Genomic DNA, 18,646 nt, shown 5'->3' on the forward strand with positions numbered 1-18,646 from the left:
AGGATTGAGCCTATCTGATGAGCCCCAAGAAGGGCAAAACCAGTCATGAGCTGTCGAATTCTTTAGCAGGCCTATGAATAGTGTATTGCATCTTGACAGAATAATGTTAAACGATCTACTTTGATAGGTGAAGGTGCATTCTGGCACGACCTCAGGAGGGAGAGCAGGCTTTAGATGTTTCCTCTCACTGAGGTAAACCCAGCAGTAAAACCTGGAACTTTGAATAGTGCATGCTATGCATTGTAGGTGTTCCGGATAGTTCGAAGAGATCAGTTATCGCATGTCGAAACAACAGGCGGTTATCATGCACTTGAAACTACGGGAAATGTAACGCTCGTTGTCTAGGGAGTAACCAGCACCGTAAATCGTGAATGTTGGCTAACCCAGGGGAGAGTATAACAGATGAGGCAAAAATTCATCCTCTTTATTTCTTTTTATGTTCCTACCGCGTAATTCCGATGAACACAGATGCGCGGTCACCCTATTATGGCATCAAGTAAGCCAGTAGTGATGGAGGCCGAAGAGGTCACGGTTACCCGCGTCCAGTAAGCAGAACAGTCTGGACACCGCCTGTCAACCTGCGCTCAGTAGTTGTGTGGAAAACGGTGTCCAAGCTAGCACGGAATGTATTGAGGGTTCTACTTCCGGTGACCATTTTCAACATTCTTTCGCCAAAATCACCGTTTAGGAATTTATAGTAGCAACGACAGTATCGACACTATAGGCTTGGTGACAGCATCCGTAAGTTTACGTGAAAATTCACAACTGTGGTTCTATATTCTACCAACCATTTGCTCCCGAATGGGCCGTCTGAAGCCTACTCGGAGCTCTGAATTGTTCAGCCCTCATAGGACGTTACCAAGCCAATTGGATTCAACCCGCGATCAATAAACTGTTACTAGGGTAACTTACCACATGGATTGTCATGCGGTATAAAGACGTCGGGTAAAACAGATGCATCTGGATTCTGTACCAAAAACTACACAGAACACAAGAGGTCACGTGTGTAAGATGTCTAATGACAATGTATTTTATGAAAAATCCTATTTGAAAATAAGTACCATCTAAATTAGACTTCACATCTGAAATTTCAAAGAGGTATGGAGCTATAACAAACAACGCGCGTGTGATGCAGATGAAAGGAAATGAATAGAAAAAACAGAATAGGAGCAGTTGGTTGAAAAAGATGAATATCATCATCATGGATGAACGAACAAACACAGGTGTGATCACTGAAAAACAACGAACCGCAAAACCAAACACAACGCACACGCACATAGTACACGACCGAAAACTCCGGCAGACAGAAAACGCTCGCCACAGACGAGAGTACGCGTATTACAGAAGGAAGTGCGATTGGCATAGCATGGGAATCGTGATACTGATGAAGATGACGATAATGACAGTAAGGAGGAAATGAATGAATGAGAACCCATCAAAGCAGAACATAGTAAAACCAGTAAAGGTGACCAAGGTCCGCCAATCGTGTGTGTGTGTGTGTGCGACCGCGTAGGGAGGAGCTCACAACGATAAGCCCTGTGTGTCTACTTGTATCACTGAAGCAGAGTCAAGAGGGTATGGAATGAATGATTGGCTAAGACCAACAGCCAATCGTGTGGTGCGACCGCATAGGGGGGAGCTCACAACGATAAGCCCTGTGTGTCTACTTGTATCACTGAAGCAGAGTCAAGAGGGTATGGAATGAATGATTGGCTAAGACCAACAGCACAGGATAAAGATCGAATACACCAGGCGCATAATATCTAGAGCCCAACTGCACCGCCTCCACCTACATCGGGAGAATCTTGTCGGAGCAACGGCACCAACAACAATAAATTGTTGCGCACATGGTCAACAGTCGAGGGGATGCGTGAGTGCATGGAGGAGTGCGCATCATATTGCATCATGGTATGGAGTGGGCAAAAAGAGAAAAGGCGAATCTGACGAAGCCAAAGCTCGGTAGTATAAAATGAGATACAGAAGAGGTAGGATGAACAAAATAAGCCGATCTCCGTAGAAAAAGTCTGAACAAATGGAAAATGACGCTGGAAATTTGAATCATCAGATGGCTCACGGTTATCCACTAAAAACAGTGATAAACTGATTTAAATCAAGGGATATTGGAGTACAACATGGAAAAGCAATGGGATGATAGGTGTACAGATACGAACAAACGGTGTGAAATTTGATGACCTGAGTATAAGTGCAATCAAGGTGTGTGTCTGACGTCCATGAGATGTCATATGATTCCGATGAAAGACTGAAGACGGTCCAAACAGCCGAGAAAATGAATATGAAACCTTCATAGAGAAGGCATGAAGAGGTGGTAGCAAACTGGTCGACACAGGAAATCGGAGAAAAATGCCGCAGGGGCGTGGGTAAAACAACGAGGGACTGTGAATGAGGGTGGGGATATTGAAAAAGAAACCCGGCAAAATTGGTCTCACCTAGCTCCTTTTGCAGAGCAACACAACCTAACTAATCGTGACGAATTTGAAAAACGAAATCAGGGGCTACTTTGGCGGGTCAGTTCGGATAAATTACTATGGCAGGTAAGAACTAGAAAGGAACTTCACCCAGTCCTGGACACAAACGGGAGGGTGACCATCCGACTACGCCACGCGTTTGGGTCCATCTGTGTTTGAATGTGTCTAGTAATAGCTTCGGACTACATACATCAAAAGAAAAAAAGGCCAGTTGAAAAGCCGTAACAAGGTCGTCGGAATAGCCGTAATAATTGCTATGCATAGAAAAGGTGTAGAACATAGGCGCAAAACATAGGAAGCAATAAGCCTAGGCAAGGTGATAGATAGATAGATAACATACAAGACCGGACTGAGCTGGTATGTAGTGTTGTTTGGGTGCACATGGGTTGACGAGGCGCGCGATAAAAATGACGAAAACACGTATGACGATGCCGGCATCAAGTGCCTTCGTGGCGCATTAGGCTAAACGGAACGGAACGAAAATGACAATGGTAGATGATGTTCAGTTCGAATCCACATTGCAAGCCGAGATTGAATGTCGAAGTGACATGAACAATCGTACAACTTCCCACCGATCAGCCACGTGACTGAGGATGCACGGTATCTTCGGCGAGGTGAGCAAAAGCACTGTCACTGCAAACCGGTTGGTCCGGATGTGATGGTTTGGACGAACAAAACGTGTCTGAATTCGATGATCCCGGCTTTCCTTGATTCCTCTCAGGCGTAGGCACCAAGCAGCACGACACGTCCGATTTTGTTCCCGTGGTTGATAAGGAACATTGAGAACTCCAAAGCTAAAATCAACATAGAAAACAACATACCAGCGTATAGTGACCGAGAAAACGGTTTCTGCTGAAACGGTTCGATCTCAATAGGGTAGTTGGTACACACTACTGAGGCGAATTGCGAGTAACTACCAAGTACCAGACATGTCGAAATTACGTTCAAGGTTAGTCGGCTGTTATGCTCAAATGCGCTGATTATTGTTACGTTTTAGTTTCACATTTTTATCAGTAGAATGAGAACTGATGGTCCTAGGAGAAGTTTGAGAGTAAGAAGTTGGACAGAACAAAGGAAGCTCCACAGATGTTGCAAATGAGTTAGTTCGCAGTGGTATTTGTCCACCAGCGCCTGACAGTGAACAAACTGGCTTCTTACGAAGATTGTACACATACGTTTTTTGTATGCAATTCTAAGTTCTAAAGGTTTCCTATTTGAGGTCAGACCAGTTGACATGTTGACAGTCTGGTAGTGCTCTGGTCTTCGCGTTTCCCTCAGGTTGCACGTGATCTGTAAACTTGTAGCTGCACATGATTTAGGAGAAAGACCGTTGTCCCTCATCGACGCTTTTATCGACTGGTATGCAAACGCCCATAAAACCCATTCGAACGGTCCAGTAAAGCTGATCGAGCTAAATCATAGCGAAAATAAAACTAAAAACACGATCGATTTACACGCAGTGCAGCGTAACATAAAAGATCAACTAATGCATCCGGTCTCACGTGGTGAGAATAGAAACCATCGTTCAGGTGTCCTTATGGTTGGAACTTACACAAAAAACACTTCAATGACTGTGCAGTAATATGCAGCCACGTCAGTCATAAGTGAAATTAGCAACGAACGACAGTTCAACAAAGACCGGTGGGAGCAGATATTTATCAGCTCCTACTCCCAAGAGAACCGTTACTTAGATGAATCCCGCTGAAAATATTGCTCACTGATTCTCTGGCGAACAATATGGGGCCGATAACTAACTATCTTTCAAACCCGTTTGACGGAAGGACGTTGCTGCATCTTGATTCCAACCCAGTTAGAGCCGCCTCATGATAACCATCGCATCAGTTAGAAGCTCGGAATGTTTACATGAAAAGCAACACCGGGGGTGTGAATGATGAGCACTGTCCGAAAAAAGGACAGACGCTGGGAAATTCTATGGAAGCTTGTCTAGTTGACTTCTCGGTTGGATTCTAGATAGGACACCCTAAATTAATCTTTATGCACCTTGCTGAAGGCTTGACGTATTTACGCTAATTAGCAGAAATATCATAATCACATAGTGGTCGACCCCATTGAAGATTTTTTGCAAATAGTGAAACCGTGACTATTGGAGTGCAAATAGCGACAGGTCTGCTTAGGGTTTGGTGCCGAAAAACAACTATAAGATCGCAATACGCGAACCATTTTGAAGAGGAAAACTCATTCTAAATTGCAGTTTAGATCGGAAGCAATGGTCACAGTCCGGAGGAACGTGCACACCAACAACGAGCGTGTCATCGCAGTTATAGATTAGGGAGAAATGAAACCCACATACATGCATAAGAAGCCATTTTTCCTTTTTCGAGATCCTAGTGTGTCAAGTTTAGTGTGTTTTCGGTTGACCAGGGCTTACCTGTGACGGCATGTGCTGAGGGTGTGATGTGGCGGGTAAAGTGCCAGAATTGATCAGAGCACTCACGAAAGGATTTGCAAACAGAGCAGCCAGAGCCTCTTGTTGTTGTTGTAGTTGGGTTTTCTCACTCACATTCAAAACTGTGCTCGGCGTTTGGACTGCCGTGGTGATTTGAACATTACTGTCCTCGCTTGCTACGCTTGAGTCCAGTTCTCCTATCTCTGCCAAAGGTGAACTTTCTGAATTTGTAAATCCGGTGGTACTATATCCCGTACTCTGTCCACTGCCTGTGCCGGCAGTCTCCGTGTCAACAAAAAGAGGTCTAGAGATGTCACTGGAAGACACATTCAGTGTACTAAAAAGTTGTCGTATGACTCCAAGGGAATCCCGTAAGTGTTCGGTCATAAAGTCGCGCTGCCGCTTCAAAGCCTCGACCTCGTGTTCTTTCTGAAACGATGGGGGAGATTACAGTATGCACATTACGAAATCTGAATGAACAAGGAAGATTCAGGGGTAAAACTAGGTTTCATCCTGGTAAAAGTAATTCGACCTTCCTGTTTTTAATTGATGATCATCAGCGTGCATTATTTTTATCACCCTCAAGAGTCTTCTAGAATGACTGTATCCTTAAGCGGAACGAAAAGTGTGTTAAGGTTATGAAAGTGATCCGCGGTCAACTGAGCTATAAGTTGACAGGAAAGCATGAAAATCCTCAACAAGGAACTCAGTTACATTGAGAACTGCCGACTCATCGGGTGGGGAACCTGGAGGAAGAGTCATCAAGCACTAGAGATACTGACAGGTACGTTTAGCGACTTCTTGATATTGAAGTTATGGTACTAACACGAACTTCCAATAAGATGACTCCAACTGTAGTGTAGTGTAGTGCGCCTACACAATCACGTAGAGGTTAGTTCACCATCCACACTAAAAACCGGGAAAGGAAAATACTCAGGCCGGAAAATTCGTTACTTCGATAGTGAACTGTTCAGTCTGGTAACTACCCACCCAAGAAGCAACGAGTACGCTAAAGTTAGCTCCACTGGTGTCTCTGTTCTGTGGCCGAAATTCGACACATTCGAGTTTCACGCGTGGCCACTCGTGGTAAAGAATAGCTATGACTTTCAAAGAGTCAAATATCCTCGGCATCCAAGTAGTCCGTTAGGCTGCATTTTTAAACAAAGTTGCGTATCATGTAAAACATTTCCCATGGAGCATCCATAATCGTCTCACAAAATGGACGCTAAGTGGCATGTAACACGCAGAAAGTGGCTTAACAGACAACCCCACTAGATAACGCAGTGAATAACATCATAGACTTCCATTTCAACGATCTGGGTTTGGATTCCCGCGTGAGCGCCCTCAAGTTGGTTGCCGGCCTCCGCACAGGTTATTTGATAAATTAGGACGCAGGCGGTACTTTGTTAAACAGAAAATAGGCAAATAACTCGAAACCCCGTGTCGAAATCAAAACGCCGGCCAGTACAGTCAAAGAAGAGTTCGACTCCTGTCAGGTAGATAGATGTCTTCGGTCCGCATTACGTTGGTCTGGTCCCCATGGGAACGGGGATACAATGTCAGAGGATTGAGATGGGCAACCTGCCCTTTTTGTGAATCTTGGAGTTAACGGTGTACCTCAGTTGAGGACTCATACTTGAACTAACGAATTGTCGACTACAATCGCTGGACGGAAACAAATCACCTCTAAGCCTAACCAGATTACAAACGGGAAACATAACCCTTTAACAAGTGGCTTTGTGCCGTCATGGTGATACCCTTGCCGAGATAAAAATGAAGACTGATAACAGGGTTAGGACTGTAGAAACAACACGACAAGGCTGGACATAGATTTCGTACAAAGCCACGGCGAACAGGAACATAGTATCGATACTTACCGACCCCAGACGCTGTCTTACTTCATCCAGTTCGCGCTGCAGCGACAAGCGTTCGAGCTCAGACCGAGGATTGCTGAACGGTGACGACATGAGGATGGGTGACTGTGGTAAATGAAGAAAGTTGACGTTTGAAGTGGCGTGTGTTGTAGCAGATGCATCAGCTGTGCCCGCACAAGCCTCCGGACTTAATGGGGGTGTACTGGAGGTCTCAGGTTTGCTGTCTCCGTGTGACTCCGGTTGTTCACCATGCGAGTGTGGGACAACAGAAACCTATAGAGAAACGGAAAGAAAAGCCAGTTGAAAAGCCCAGGTGAAGAGTATTCGAATGTCGGATACTACCGCTGGCTTAGATGATTCTCTTCGAATCGAACTAACGATGCAGACGATCAGTTACGTGATACATAACAATATGCTTCGACGACCCGAAACATTTTGAACACATCAGTTAGGGTGGGATAGGCTGGCTTTGCAGGATAGTTCAATAAGAATTGGGCGAACTTCCTATTGGGTACTACAAGGAGTTACTAGTGGTGCACACGCTTTCAAAGTGTAGCTAAATAATGCGATAGTTCACACCTAGCGAAATGCAATCCTTTGCAATAAGAGTTAGTGTTAATGGGAGACTCAACTGACATTCTTCAGCTAAATGTGCTACACAAAGTCCATCTCATATTTCGGCTGGTACGATATTTGAGATCTCGCGTTACATATTCCTGACGGATCACGTTACCCGTAAAGTTGCTGAAATCCCTCCGACAACCTACGATCAGTTTCACCTTGGTCCCAACTCATCAACGACGGGTAACAGGGCGACCGCACTGGTTGTTTGAGGGAATAAGTTGTCCGTTCTTTTCCTAAATGTGCGCCAAAGAGCAGTACAAAACAGGTAGAAACGTTCTGCGCGTATTGGCGCACCTGAATACATCGTCCCATACAACACACATACTTGTCAGACAGAGGAAACAGGATCTTTTATGCAGATAACTGAGAACCAGTGGAACGCTGTTAACTGGAAACAACACCGCTCACAGTTCTCCTCGCAAGGTAAGAACACACCGTCGTAAGCTGCTAAGCTGGAATGATGGAAGGTTCACTTGTATTCCGGATCAATACCAAAATAACCAATAACGAGTGGGCAAAATGTCTCAATGTTAGTGACTAGTCAAACGCACCACCTCGTGTGGATGAGTCGTTACGGGAGGCGAGCTGCCTACTTTTGAGCGTTTGGGAATTACTAGAGATTGGAAGAGGGGCGAAACCATAAAACAGATCACGGAAGGAAAAGGTTCAACCTGGCATCTCGCCAACTGATAAGTGGCAGCCTTGAGTAAGAAAACTGAAGCTTGAAAAATACAAGAGCATTCCCAAAGCTGTTGGATCATGATAGAGAATCAGCTGAATGGGTACCGCCTGCGACACTACGCAAATCGGTTAGGAGTGTCGTGGCATGGTCGGACACACAGAAGCGTGCCGGTTAACAAAAGAACTTCAAGCAGTTTGTATTAAGGGTAAAGTAGACAGCTAATCTGCCGCAAGTTCGCCCCGCCACCAGAATCGGAAGGGCCCATTTAAACAATTAAAAGTGGTTTCAGTTGGGTCATGATTTCGCTTGCAAGCTTTGTGGGCTTTCTCATGCGACTGCTTAATTGATTATGTGGTGCTCACTCGAGTTTTGGCTAGTGCTGTGTACTCAGGCCGTGCAAGTGGTACCGTAGCCTAAGAACATACCTGGTATGGTCAGTTGATCAGCATCAGACAAACGCTCAAGAAAGCCCCGTGTGCCAAGTTTAGGTCCGCTAGCTACACACATCTGCACAGTACTTAACGATAAAACTGTGGAAAAATTTTACCGTAATTGGTTTTGAGAGAGCAAACCTGCAAACCAATGCAAACCAATTTCGACCCATTCGAACAGGATAGCCTAGTGGTTAACACTGCGGAATTTCGTTTCGATCGTCGGGGTTCCAATCACTAGATTGGCGACTTCGAATAGGCCATCATTTTGAAAATTGTGCACACATGTTGGTTCATCAATAAAAGACCTAAGAAGTGCTCAATTAGAAGACTGCCAGTAGTATTGGCACAAACCAAGGGGAAATTTCCTGTGGATGAAAGCGGTGGTTTTTTCTCCAAAACCTGGTTTCGCTCAAAATTAAATGGTTGTTCTGGAGTCAAGGAATAGGAATGAAACAAATGCCTAGTAGTATGGAATAAAAACAAGGCTAATATAAACTCCAGCTCCCATGCACCTCCTGTGACTGGAAGCGTAAGTTCCTCCTCAATAATCGGAACAATAGTAGGATTTCATGAGATCTACGATGCAACCAGCCTCTAACACATGTTTAGTTATCGTGCTTTTTGGACAGCCGGAAGTGTATCCGTTTAACCACTGTGACACGTGTTTGATGCTGGGTCTATATACAAGGATCCGCATTTACGAGGTTAATTGACGTATGGAGGCACAGGACCTATCTTCCGTAATGTCACACCTCGCATATTCATTCACATCCTTTTGGTCAAGCTTCTCTACACTCGGGTTGGTGGCAATTCCTGCTGAAAATTTTGACTCAGCTCGTCCCGATCTAATAGGGAGGAAGCCTACAACCCTGGAATACCAGGGTCAATCGGAAACATGAAGTCGGGAGCAATTTATCCAAGCTTCTTCAAAGAGCCGTTCGGACTAGTTTCACAGAACCTGAAAGGAAAATGACCTTGCATGCAAGCTATGGAGGAGAGTGGTCGTGCTCAAAGAACAAGTGAGCTGGGATGCGGTCCAGCAGAAAAAGGAGCATAACTTTTCGGCTATCTCAAAAGAGCATAGTGTCCGGGTTGTAAACACATTGCCACAATAAACAAATGCGTTTTAGCTGCTAATATGCGATTGTGCATAAACAGCAACATAAACATCATGGAAGTGTACAGTTGCTGCGAACTGCTATTCAAACTAGGCTATTCGAATTGGGCGCAGATTTGATACGCGGCGATCGTCCATCAGCAAGCAGACGCATGGAGCGCCACCACGTGATTTCGCGGTATTGTCCGGTGAAGGTCGCGAAATAAACAAAAGTGCAGGCAAGCTAACTGATCACAAGACGAAAGTGGAACAACTTGCTAGGTCAGCTGACTGATCAATGTGTCCCGGGAAGAATAGCGCGCACACGCGCATAAGCAATGCGTTGTGTAGACGCTCGCATTTGCCCACCACAACTGCTAGCTGGCATGCAGAAAATAAACAACCACGACAAACCGACACTGCTAGCAAACGCTGTAAAAAAATGGTTGGTACGATCGGGCTCTATTGTGTACACAGGCAGTAGAGGAAGCGAGAAAACGCACGTACGAAGCAGCTCGAAGTATGCAACAATTTCGAGCAGGATGAGGAGTAATTATTCAAAATTTCGTTCAAACAATTATAAATGCACTTCAACAAGTGGAAGTTACATCACCGTACATTTCGAATCAAGACAGTCGCCAGTTCATGCGCAGATGGTCTAACTAGACTAGGCTGATAACAGCTCCGTGGGATGCAGCATGAGTGCCCTCCCGAAAGCGACCTCGTTTGCTTAGCCTTCACATTCTGTACAACATGGTAAGTGATAATTCCGTAAGATCCACCACGCGGTTTTCTTCCGGTAGCGTGTGAATCCTGCCACACCGTTCCTAAAATTTAGCGCGCAATTAGTGATCCACTTAGGGATCATGTCCCCTACGGAGAATGGGGTACTGTACCAACTTCATTATCAAGGATGGCAAATCAGTGTCGCACGCGAATGCTTTCCTCCCGTGCAACGATGATTTATTCCAAATGATTATCGTGGAAAAAAAGAATAAAGGAAGAGGGTATGGGCCTCGAACCAGCCTGCTAAAAGCACTAGAGGTCCCCACAACTCTAAACATTCGATCACACAACCTAGATAGAAATCGACAACAAGAATACCATTGAAGTCAGTTATAGACAAAGCTCGCAAATTCGGTCGTGGCCGACATCTGGTGGTCTATCCAAGGGGTTGGCCTCTTTGCAGAGGTCCACTTCGAGAGGTGATTTACTGCCGTTTCCCGGCTGAGAACATTCACATCTTCGAACGCCCAGTTAGAATAGACTAAGTTGCAAGCCAAACAATGAGATCGGTCTGAAATCTTCGGAAAGGGGGGAGGATTTGAGCGATAAAGCCCGCGGGCAAGTACTAGGAACAATGATTGGACCACAAAGGGCCAAAAGATACAAAGGCAGGAGTGACGAAAAATTTAACTTTGTGTTAAGTATTTGGAAAACCTCCCGTTATAATCGACGGTCTTCTTTCAGGTCAAGCGGGCCGCCTAGAGTATTCGAATTCTGGATCTCGAGGTAGTTTAGTGACTGAGGCATGAACTTACTGACAAGAAGGTCCGTAGTTCGATTACTACTGTGTAGGCCAGGGCAACCTGGCAGTATCCCAGCCCTCGTGTTTCCTACCAGTGGCATGGCAATTAGGCACCGAAAGGGTGTTACGCCATTATTCGAACATGTGGGTATTCAAATATAAAAAAAGAACAAATTGCCCAAATATGGTACCTCCTCAGCGTTTAGTTGTCACGCAATTAGAAGGAAGATGCATACAATCCGAAAAAAGTGCCGGAGCGCCCAAATCCAGATAGGTGCAGTGGAAGAAAAAATCGAAAAAAAAATCGTTTAGTTGTAGCACCTTTCCGATGCCCAGCTGCCATGCCACACGAAATAGGCACGAGGGCTGGGATATTGACAGGTTGCCCAAGCCTAGACAGGGGAAGTCGAGAGGCAGAAGTCGGGTTCGAACCACGGACCTTCCGGTTAGTAAATTCGCGCTCTAACCACTTGAGCCATCTGGAAGAAACAGGGTTGTGTTAGTACAACGCGCCTCCTGGTCCTTTCCCAAGCGTATGAATAATCCATTGAAGCCAGCATTCCACATGCTTACTTTGATGCAAGTATACAACTGTTTAAGGCCTCATTTCACAGTAGAACAGCTCAAAGCAATTATTTCATTTGCCTGACATATCAAACAAATGGAAGTACGGTAAAGAATGTGGTGTTCGTCCCTAGTGGCGTGGAAAGATGCGAGCCCTCACCTGATAAGAGGAAGTCACTGCTTGATAAAATCAGCTGCTAACCAAAATTGGAAACGCAACAAATATCGAACAAGCAAACAAGGGGAGGCGAACTGTTCGATTTTCACGACAGATAGATACAGCACGATACGCGTTCAGCTGATTCCGGATCACGAACAACAGGTGATACAAGCCTATAATTCGTGACACTCACTCACTCACCTGACTTACGGCATCACGTGCAATGTTTGCCAAAGCACTCTTAGCGCAGCACCCTAGATCAAACATTGGTTTCTGATGACTGCGAAGTACCGGAGTGCCAACCACAGGAGAGAAACTCTGAGATATCTGAGAGGTCGCCGGAGATGAAAGATTGGACGCTGAACGAGTGGTCCCATGAGGTTCGGTGAAACTCACCGGCCATGTGCTTTTGGGGCTTATTCTATTTGATTGTGTCACTGAATACGATGGTTGTGTTGGGCGGAAAGCCGCAATGGTACCACTGGTGTCATGTTGGTGTACGGATGAATCTGGCTGTTCAAACACATAGCGCCTAGGGATAGACACTGGATCCGATTCCGCCGTGTCCATGGGTGATGACGAACATCTGTTGAGCGGAACATTCGACCCAGGCGAATAGTCAACATTTTCGAAGCCTGACTGAGCGTGGAGTAAAATATCATCTAGTGGTGACTGAAATCCGGCATCTGAATTACTTTTGTCATCGTGTTTGAGCGCCGGATCATTTGACGGTGGCATGAAGCACTGATAGAGTGCGTGTAAATCATCGAATAAGCCAGAGGGAACTCGGGGAGGTTCCGAGGTCTTCCCAGATGTATCTGCAAGACTTTTGTACGCCACTTGTTGATAATCTGACTGCTCACTCCCTACAATGCGAACAAAAGAGAGCCGAGTTAGTTATTCGAGAACGTCAGACCAAATGGAAAAAGATTTAGTTTCACTCACCGGTCCACTGAAACATATGAACACAGCATCTATGATAAAAGCCAGTCTGTACCCATAGTATGCGCCAGAACAAACCACAACACTCACACTGCTTTCTAATTTCGCTGAACCACAAGACTTTCACCGAATAGCTATCTAGAAGAAATTTAACCAGAAACCACTAACAATGAACTAACGGAAGAAGGTCCTATATAAGCACACAACGGCTAAACGTCGTTTGTCCATCGACGATTGATCTAACCATTGCATCACAACTTTCGACCCACGAAATGAACTATCAAGGATAATTGAGGAGTGAAAATCTTCCATAAATTGTACCCATGTATCACCGAGGGTCACTCAGGATAACGTCTCATTCGGCATTCACAACGCCACAACAACACCTAACCACCAGATAATGTAAGAGATCGGGGCCTCTGATTTAGTCAACTGAACAAAGCGCCACAGCTCAAGTAGACCCATAGCCTGAGGCTATTTGTTTCATGCCATGTCATCATGTCGGTCGTACAGACAAATTTCACGCACCAATCCTGCCCAAAAGACAAGTATATGGTTGGCAATGAAACCTGGGTCTCGACAGGCTTTGAGAACAGTGACCAATGAAGTCGCAAATTCAAACTATAAATGGAAGATGCCCTCCAAAGTGTGCACTGTTTGCCCAACTTATACGAAAGGAAGGAACGTAGCAAGCTTGGAGAACGCAAACGTTTCACAAGCGAACTGGTGAGTTCTCTCAACGAGGGCAACGAGCCAGAAGAGTGGTCTATTCGACGGGCAGTAACACCTAACAGCTGCAGCCAGAGAGACTCGATCATTGAATGACCAACGGAAATTCGATAGTTGGAATGTGCAGTGAATCGAGGTAAATGAACATGCCGAATCCCAAGGCCTCGCATATGTTTCCCCAGACTGTCTCGATAATGATTGTTTGATAGAAGTCGTAGGGCCTTAATAGCAAACTGGAGACGAGTCGATGTGAAATCCGGGTATCCCGACAGGTGTGTGAAGCTTAGAGTTTCACCCTATAGGTTAGAAACTTTTGGAATATATTGAATTCACAGCGATTCATCCTTAGATTTCTACCGGAATACTTTAGGACGATCGCGGAGCAACCGAAACGTCTGATGGAGAATGGTTCACCTTAACACACATGTGGTTCGTCATATTGGTATTTCTAGAATTATGAGACAACATATGAATCAGATTTGATATTCAACCCACAATTGTGTACTGACAACTAACAAAAAACTAGTGACAGTGAGTGGGTGCGCGCCACCCATTAAAGCCGTTTCATCGACCCGCGTGTCCAATATCGACCAAAACTGAAAGGATTATGAACACAATCGGAATCTCACACAAAAGTAGAACAACAAATGTGAGCCAAACTACGGCGGCTACGCCAGTGGATAGGGAAAAACATCAAGATTTGGCAGGTGCGATCAGTACTACGTCATAAGCATAAGCAACCGGTACCACGTTGTACTACTTGCTAGGTCTGCCTACGTAACAGTTTGAGAATCCACTATTCCGACTAAATGATCTTTGCAGTCACCGAGAGGTTGAAAATGTAACAATTCATTGCTGATTTCCTAGAGTGTGCCATTTGTGTACCTGCCAAGACCATATGGAGCAACAGAAGTCACTACGTCCGTGAACTTTGTGCTCCATCTGAAACGTACATTCAGAAACAACTGGCTCACATTTATGGATCAAACAGCCGCATCAATAAGAAGTGGTTATAGAAAACAAGCGGAAACAGCTACCAATGCGCACGGTGGGTAAAGGCTAAGAATGAAACAGAGCAACTACAACTGATTGCACTGTATGTGCAGTGAGAACAACAAGGAAGTTATGTGAATGTAGGACAGGTTCGTCCGCGTGACAGGTCATGTGAGCCGGAGAGATTCACACTGATTGGCTGATTCAAGCGTTAAGCGGACAACCGCTCTAATGCTGAAATACCAATATCGGGTGTATCGATGTGAGTTCATGAACAGAACTGGGAACAAGAAACATACTCCTGAGACTAGTGAGAAAACTTGTGTACAAACGCCTCTAATTATCGTGAACCACTGCTTAATTATGAAGCGCTTTAGAAAACCTCTGCAATCGAGATATCTGGCACGACTCAGTAAGCTCCTTCAAAAGCGTCGGTAAAATTGAAAAGGGAAAAGTACGTCCAACGGAGGGACGTTGGAACACGCTATTTCTGCAAATTTCAACATAAAGCCAGCATCTTTGAATTCGAATTTGGAAACAACCTGGAAACAAGCACAGGACAGTCAGAATGACGTTGAGATTACGAGCAAACGACTGTCATCTCAAGGATCACAGGTTCGATGAAGCCGCCCGCAAAAAACTGATGAGCATCACTCGGGATTAAACTCAACCAAACATGAACAATTATTGCTAACAAGCACACAAGTATTCTCAAGGAAGACCCAGTTAGGTACCATGCATCAATCAACTGATCTGTGTAATGGCCTGACTTCGGAAAACAAGACAGTATGTGATGACTGAGCTCTGTGAGATTGACAGGAATAGTCAAAAGCAGGGTAGTGCTAAAGCGTGCTCGCAGATCAACCAGCTTCTGGGAATCGACTAAACAAGCCATAAATTGGTGCTGTCATTCGTGGTGAACGGATGGTCCCGTCAAGTGGACTCAGTAGAAACCAATGCATCGATTTCCCCCAGGGAACGTTCGAGTTCTTTTTTCCGTGTCAAGTTGCTACAACAACAAAACAACTCGAAGTGAAAAACAATCTGAACTACGGAACACCAGCTGCCTTGCACAGAACGCACGACTAACCTGTGTGCAAAGTGTGTCGCTCTGATTCCCCCAAAACATTGATCTGTTCATCTGCAAGCACGCTACCCGAAAAGTTATGGCTACACTCGGCTGGTTCAGAAACGTTGCTGCCCGAGTGTGGGAGGGAGAAGTCCAATACAAGGCCACTGTCTCTATTGCTCGTATCCAAAAGCGAACTGGAAGCCATCGCAGCTGACCCAGAAGTCCTGACAACACTGCCAGGTAGATCAAGAAGGGCTGAAATATCAGCATCATTCCCACTGGTTTCACTGTTGTTCCCCGAGTCCATAGCTGCCTGCCACGGCCAGGGTGATGCAAGGAATTGCCCGGTGGAATGCGAGTCCGATGTGGACAAAGTCGTAGTCGTGGCCTGGTGGCTCCATATATCACCTACGTAAGAGTGCAACAGAAAATAGGCTGCGTGTTGTACATCAATGACAAGAATAGAATTAATAATAATAATAAATAAATAAAAGACAATAAATAAGATCGGCGAAAAAATCGGTTTGAATGGATCGAATGATTGGAACGGCTAACACTGCCTAGATTAAGGACGCGGGCTCAAAAAAGATGCAAATGTATATCTTTGTAATGTAGTGCTCATAAGGTTGCTGAAAATCCGTCGACAAAATCCGTCGATGCCAATATTTTGAAATTTTATTCTCACGGTTAAAGTGAGGTTTCCCACAAGCTAAAAAGCCACATTGGCTCACCGTCAATGTCTAGCCACCAGGCTACGCGTGACTGTTATCGTTGAAAACACGAACCCTTGTGCTTGATGATTTGGTTTCCAAGTTGTTTATTCTTAAAGTCGAGTATTTCTGCTCTTCCCCAGTGGTAATCGACGCACCAACCCACTAACATCAATGTGTGAATTCAGACAAAAAAGCTAGGCATGGGGAATTCCGCAGAATCCATAGTCACGCAGACAACAGACAGCTCCCAGTACTTGGAACAAAGCTTCTCCACATCTTCGGCGTTCTATTTGCTCTGGCAACCAGTGTGAATCAACTTATCTCAACGAAATCCGGTAGTTTATTGCCAACTGGCATCATCATCATCATTATCAGCGGTATGAACCGCGTACTTGTCGTACAGTGGTTGTAGCTGCTACAATATCGTTCATCGATTATTTGGTCCACACAACCACCGAGTGATCGGGGTTAGTGAAGCCGTGATTCGCATACTGACTAAGGAGGATTGCACCGAAAAACCCACCAACGGAACCGGAAGTCAAATTCGTTGAGAACTAGAGGCAAAATCATAGTCTGAATACGGTCAAATTACAGTAAGGGATGTGAACGGAACGTCTGTTGGTGTGAGCAGTTTACACACCCTTCACTGGGTGACGGAATTTTCAGACGCCTTGTTCACGTTTGGATGCGTAGGTGCGATTGGTCAATAATGAAATGAAATATGTTAAAACATCATTTTCGACCGTTCAGTCCCCTATCTTTTTTTCATTATCCGGTTGGTCCTGAACCCCGCAGAATCCATCAACAATGCGTCTTTGGTTGTGCCAAGATCCAAACTTTGAACATCTGGCATGCACGGTAAACGTTTTCGAACTACCGCACCAATGCAAATTGAACGCATCTGAAAAGGTAAGCTGAACGGGCCAGTGTGTTCGCACTACAGTGGCTTTTGTGGAAAAGGAACAGTATAAAGAACATCAATAACTGAAAAGAGGTCAGATATACTTTGGATGGTGTGTCACCTGACCAGATTTAAGATAGGACATTCACACCAACAACTCATGGTTTCGACACTAGGTAAAGCAAGCAGGGACGGCATTCGATGGGTGGCAGGTGGTGAAATTGTTTGCTGAAAATTCTGGACGGCTGCATACTTCTTAAGGCAGACGTAACAGGAGCCCCATTCGTAAGATTAACTCATGAGTATCAAAACCAATCCAACAGGAAACTGAAAGCAAAGTAATAAATGGTTTGTGATCAGGTACACACAACTGTAAAAAAAACGTACCTCGTAAAAAGTGAACGGAACTGTTGGGCATAGGCATGGAACGATCGAACGTAGATTCCAGACCATCACCAACCACTTGACTGTGACTGCGGCTTGCAGGGAAAATGCTAGCATGAGAGTTGCCTGACAAACCAAGAACCTGTCCATTCTCTTGATAAGGATATTGTTGCGACTGCTTCCTTTGTCCAGTGCGCAGCAGCTGTTGCACATTTGGACTCTTGGACGATGGACCGATCCCTGAGCAGACAGGACGAATAGAGCCGGAAGCATTCGGGATACCAAAAGCACTGCTACAGCCCGGGTAAGTAAAGGTGTATACGGAAGTGGGGTTGGCTATGGGGCTAGATGAAGCCACAGAGTCCCGAGAAGTCATTGAAAGCCCGTTCTCTGAACATACAGAATTCCCACTTCGGTGTCTTCCCTTGTCTCCGAAACCAGATTTGGTTGTCAGGACATTGGTCAATGCTGTGGTGAATGCGGAAAATAAATATAGATAAAACTAAAATACTAACTCTGAGCCAGCACGAAAATTTCCACATGCATAGCTCGTCAGGAGGACCGGTGGTTCCAACACATTTGCTAGCTGGTGACAAAAGCTTGCGGAATCAGTCTGAGTTTCCTATCAAAACTGTTACAGTTGTGTATTCTAGATTTAGAAACGAACAACCTCAATTTCCATTGAGCAAACAGAGTCTATGTTTGGAAACAGAAAGACCGACTGCACTGTAACGTTCTACCTATCCGATAAGCGATTTGGTTCCACAAGCAGTATATGAGGTAAAACGGAAAATCGATTTAATCCTGAGTTTATCTCATATGCGTGCCTCACCGACACTACGATTAGTACCAGAATTAATTTCAGCTCATTGTAGTCAAACCAGTCAACTTACACAAACGAGTGCGATACTGAATACATTTCAGCTCATTCAAACCAGTCAACTTACACAAACGAGTGCGATACTGAATACAGGTACCATAGATCATACTGAGCTGAAAATCATCTCCGCTCCGTATATATATATATATATATATATATATAAACTTTATCTTTTTT

The 18,646-nt window shown here is 44.9% G+C and overlaps 2 protein-coding genes across 2 annotated transcripts in view; one reads left to right on the top strand and one right to left on the bottom strand.

The window, feature by feature from the left end:
* Positions 1–1,008: 1,008 nt before the first annotated feature.
* T265_13277 (hypothetical protein) overlaps positions 1,009–18,646 on the bottom strand; it is a gene marked incomplete at both ends in the record, with an annotated part of 22,052 nt that continues 4,414 nt past the window's right edge. Inside the window, 6 exons of the mRNA XM_009168074.1 lie at positions 1,009–3,280; positions 4,876–5,322; positions 6,771–7,040; positions 12,057–12,721; positions 15,610–15,999; positions 17,593–18,057. Coding sequence (XP_009166338.1) covers positions 3,062–3,280; positions 4,876–5,322; positions 6,771–7,040; positions 12,057–12,721; positions 15,610–15,999; positions 17,593–18,057 — 2,456 coding nt within the window. The remainder of the gene's footprint in view (positions 3,281–4,875; positions 5,323–6,770; positions 7,041–12,056; positions 12,722–15,609; positions 16,000–17,592; positions 18,058–18,646) is intronic.
* On the top strand, positions 13,425–13,622 carry T265_03546 (hypothetical protein; the record flags this gene model as incomplete). Its single annotated transcript, XM_009168058.1, has 1 exon — positions 13,425–13,622. The coding sequence occupies one exon, from the start codon at positions 13,425–13,427 to the stop codon at positions 13,620–13,622; it is 198 nt and encodes a 65-aa protein (XP_009166322.1).

Source organism: Opisthorchis viverrini (assembly GCF_000715545.1).
Source record: "Opisthorchis viverrini unplaced genomic scaffold opera_v5_51, whole genome shotgun sequence".
In the NCBI taxonomy this organism is placed as follows: domain Eukaryota; kingdom Metazoa; phylum Platyhelminthes; class Trematoda; order Opisthorchiida; family Opisthorchiidae; genus Opisthorchis; species Opisthorchis viverrini.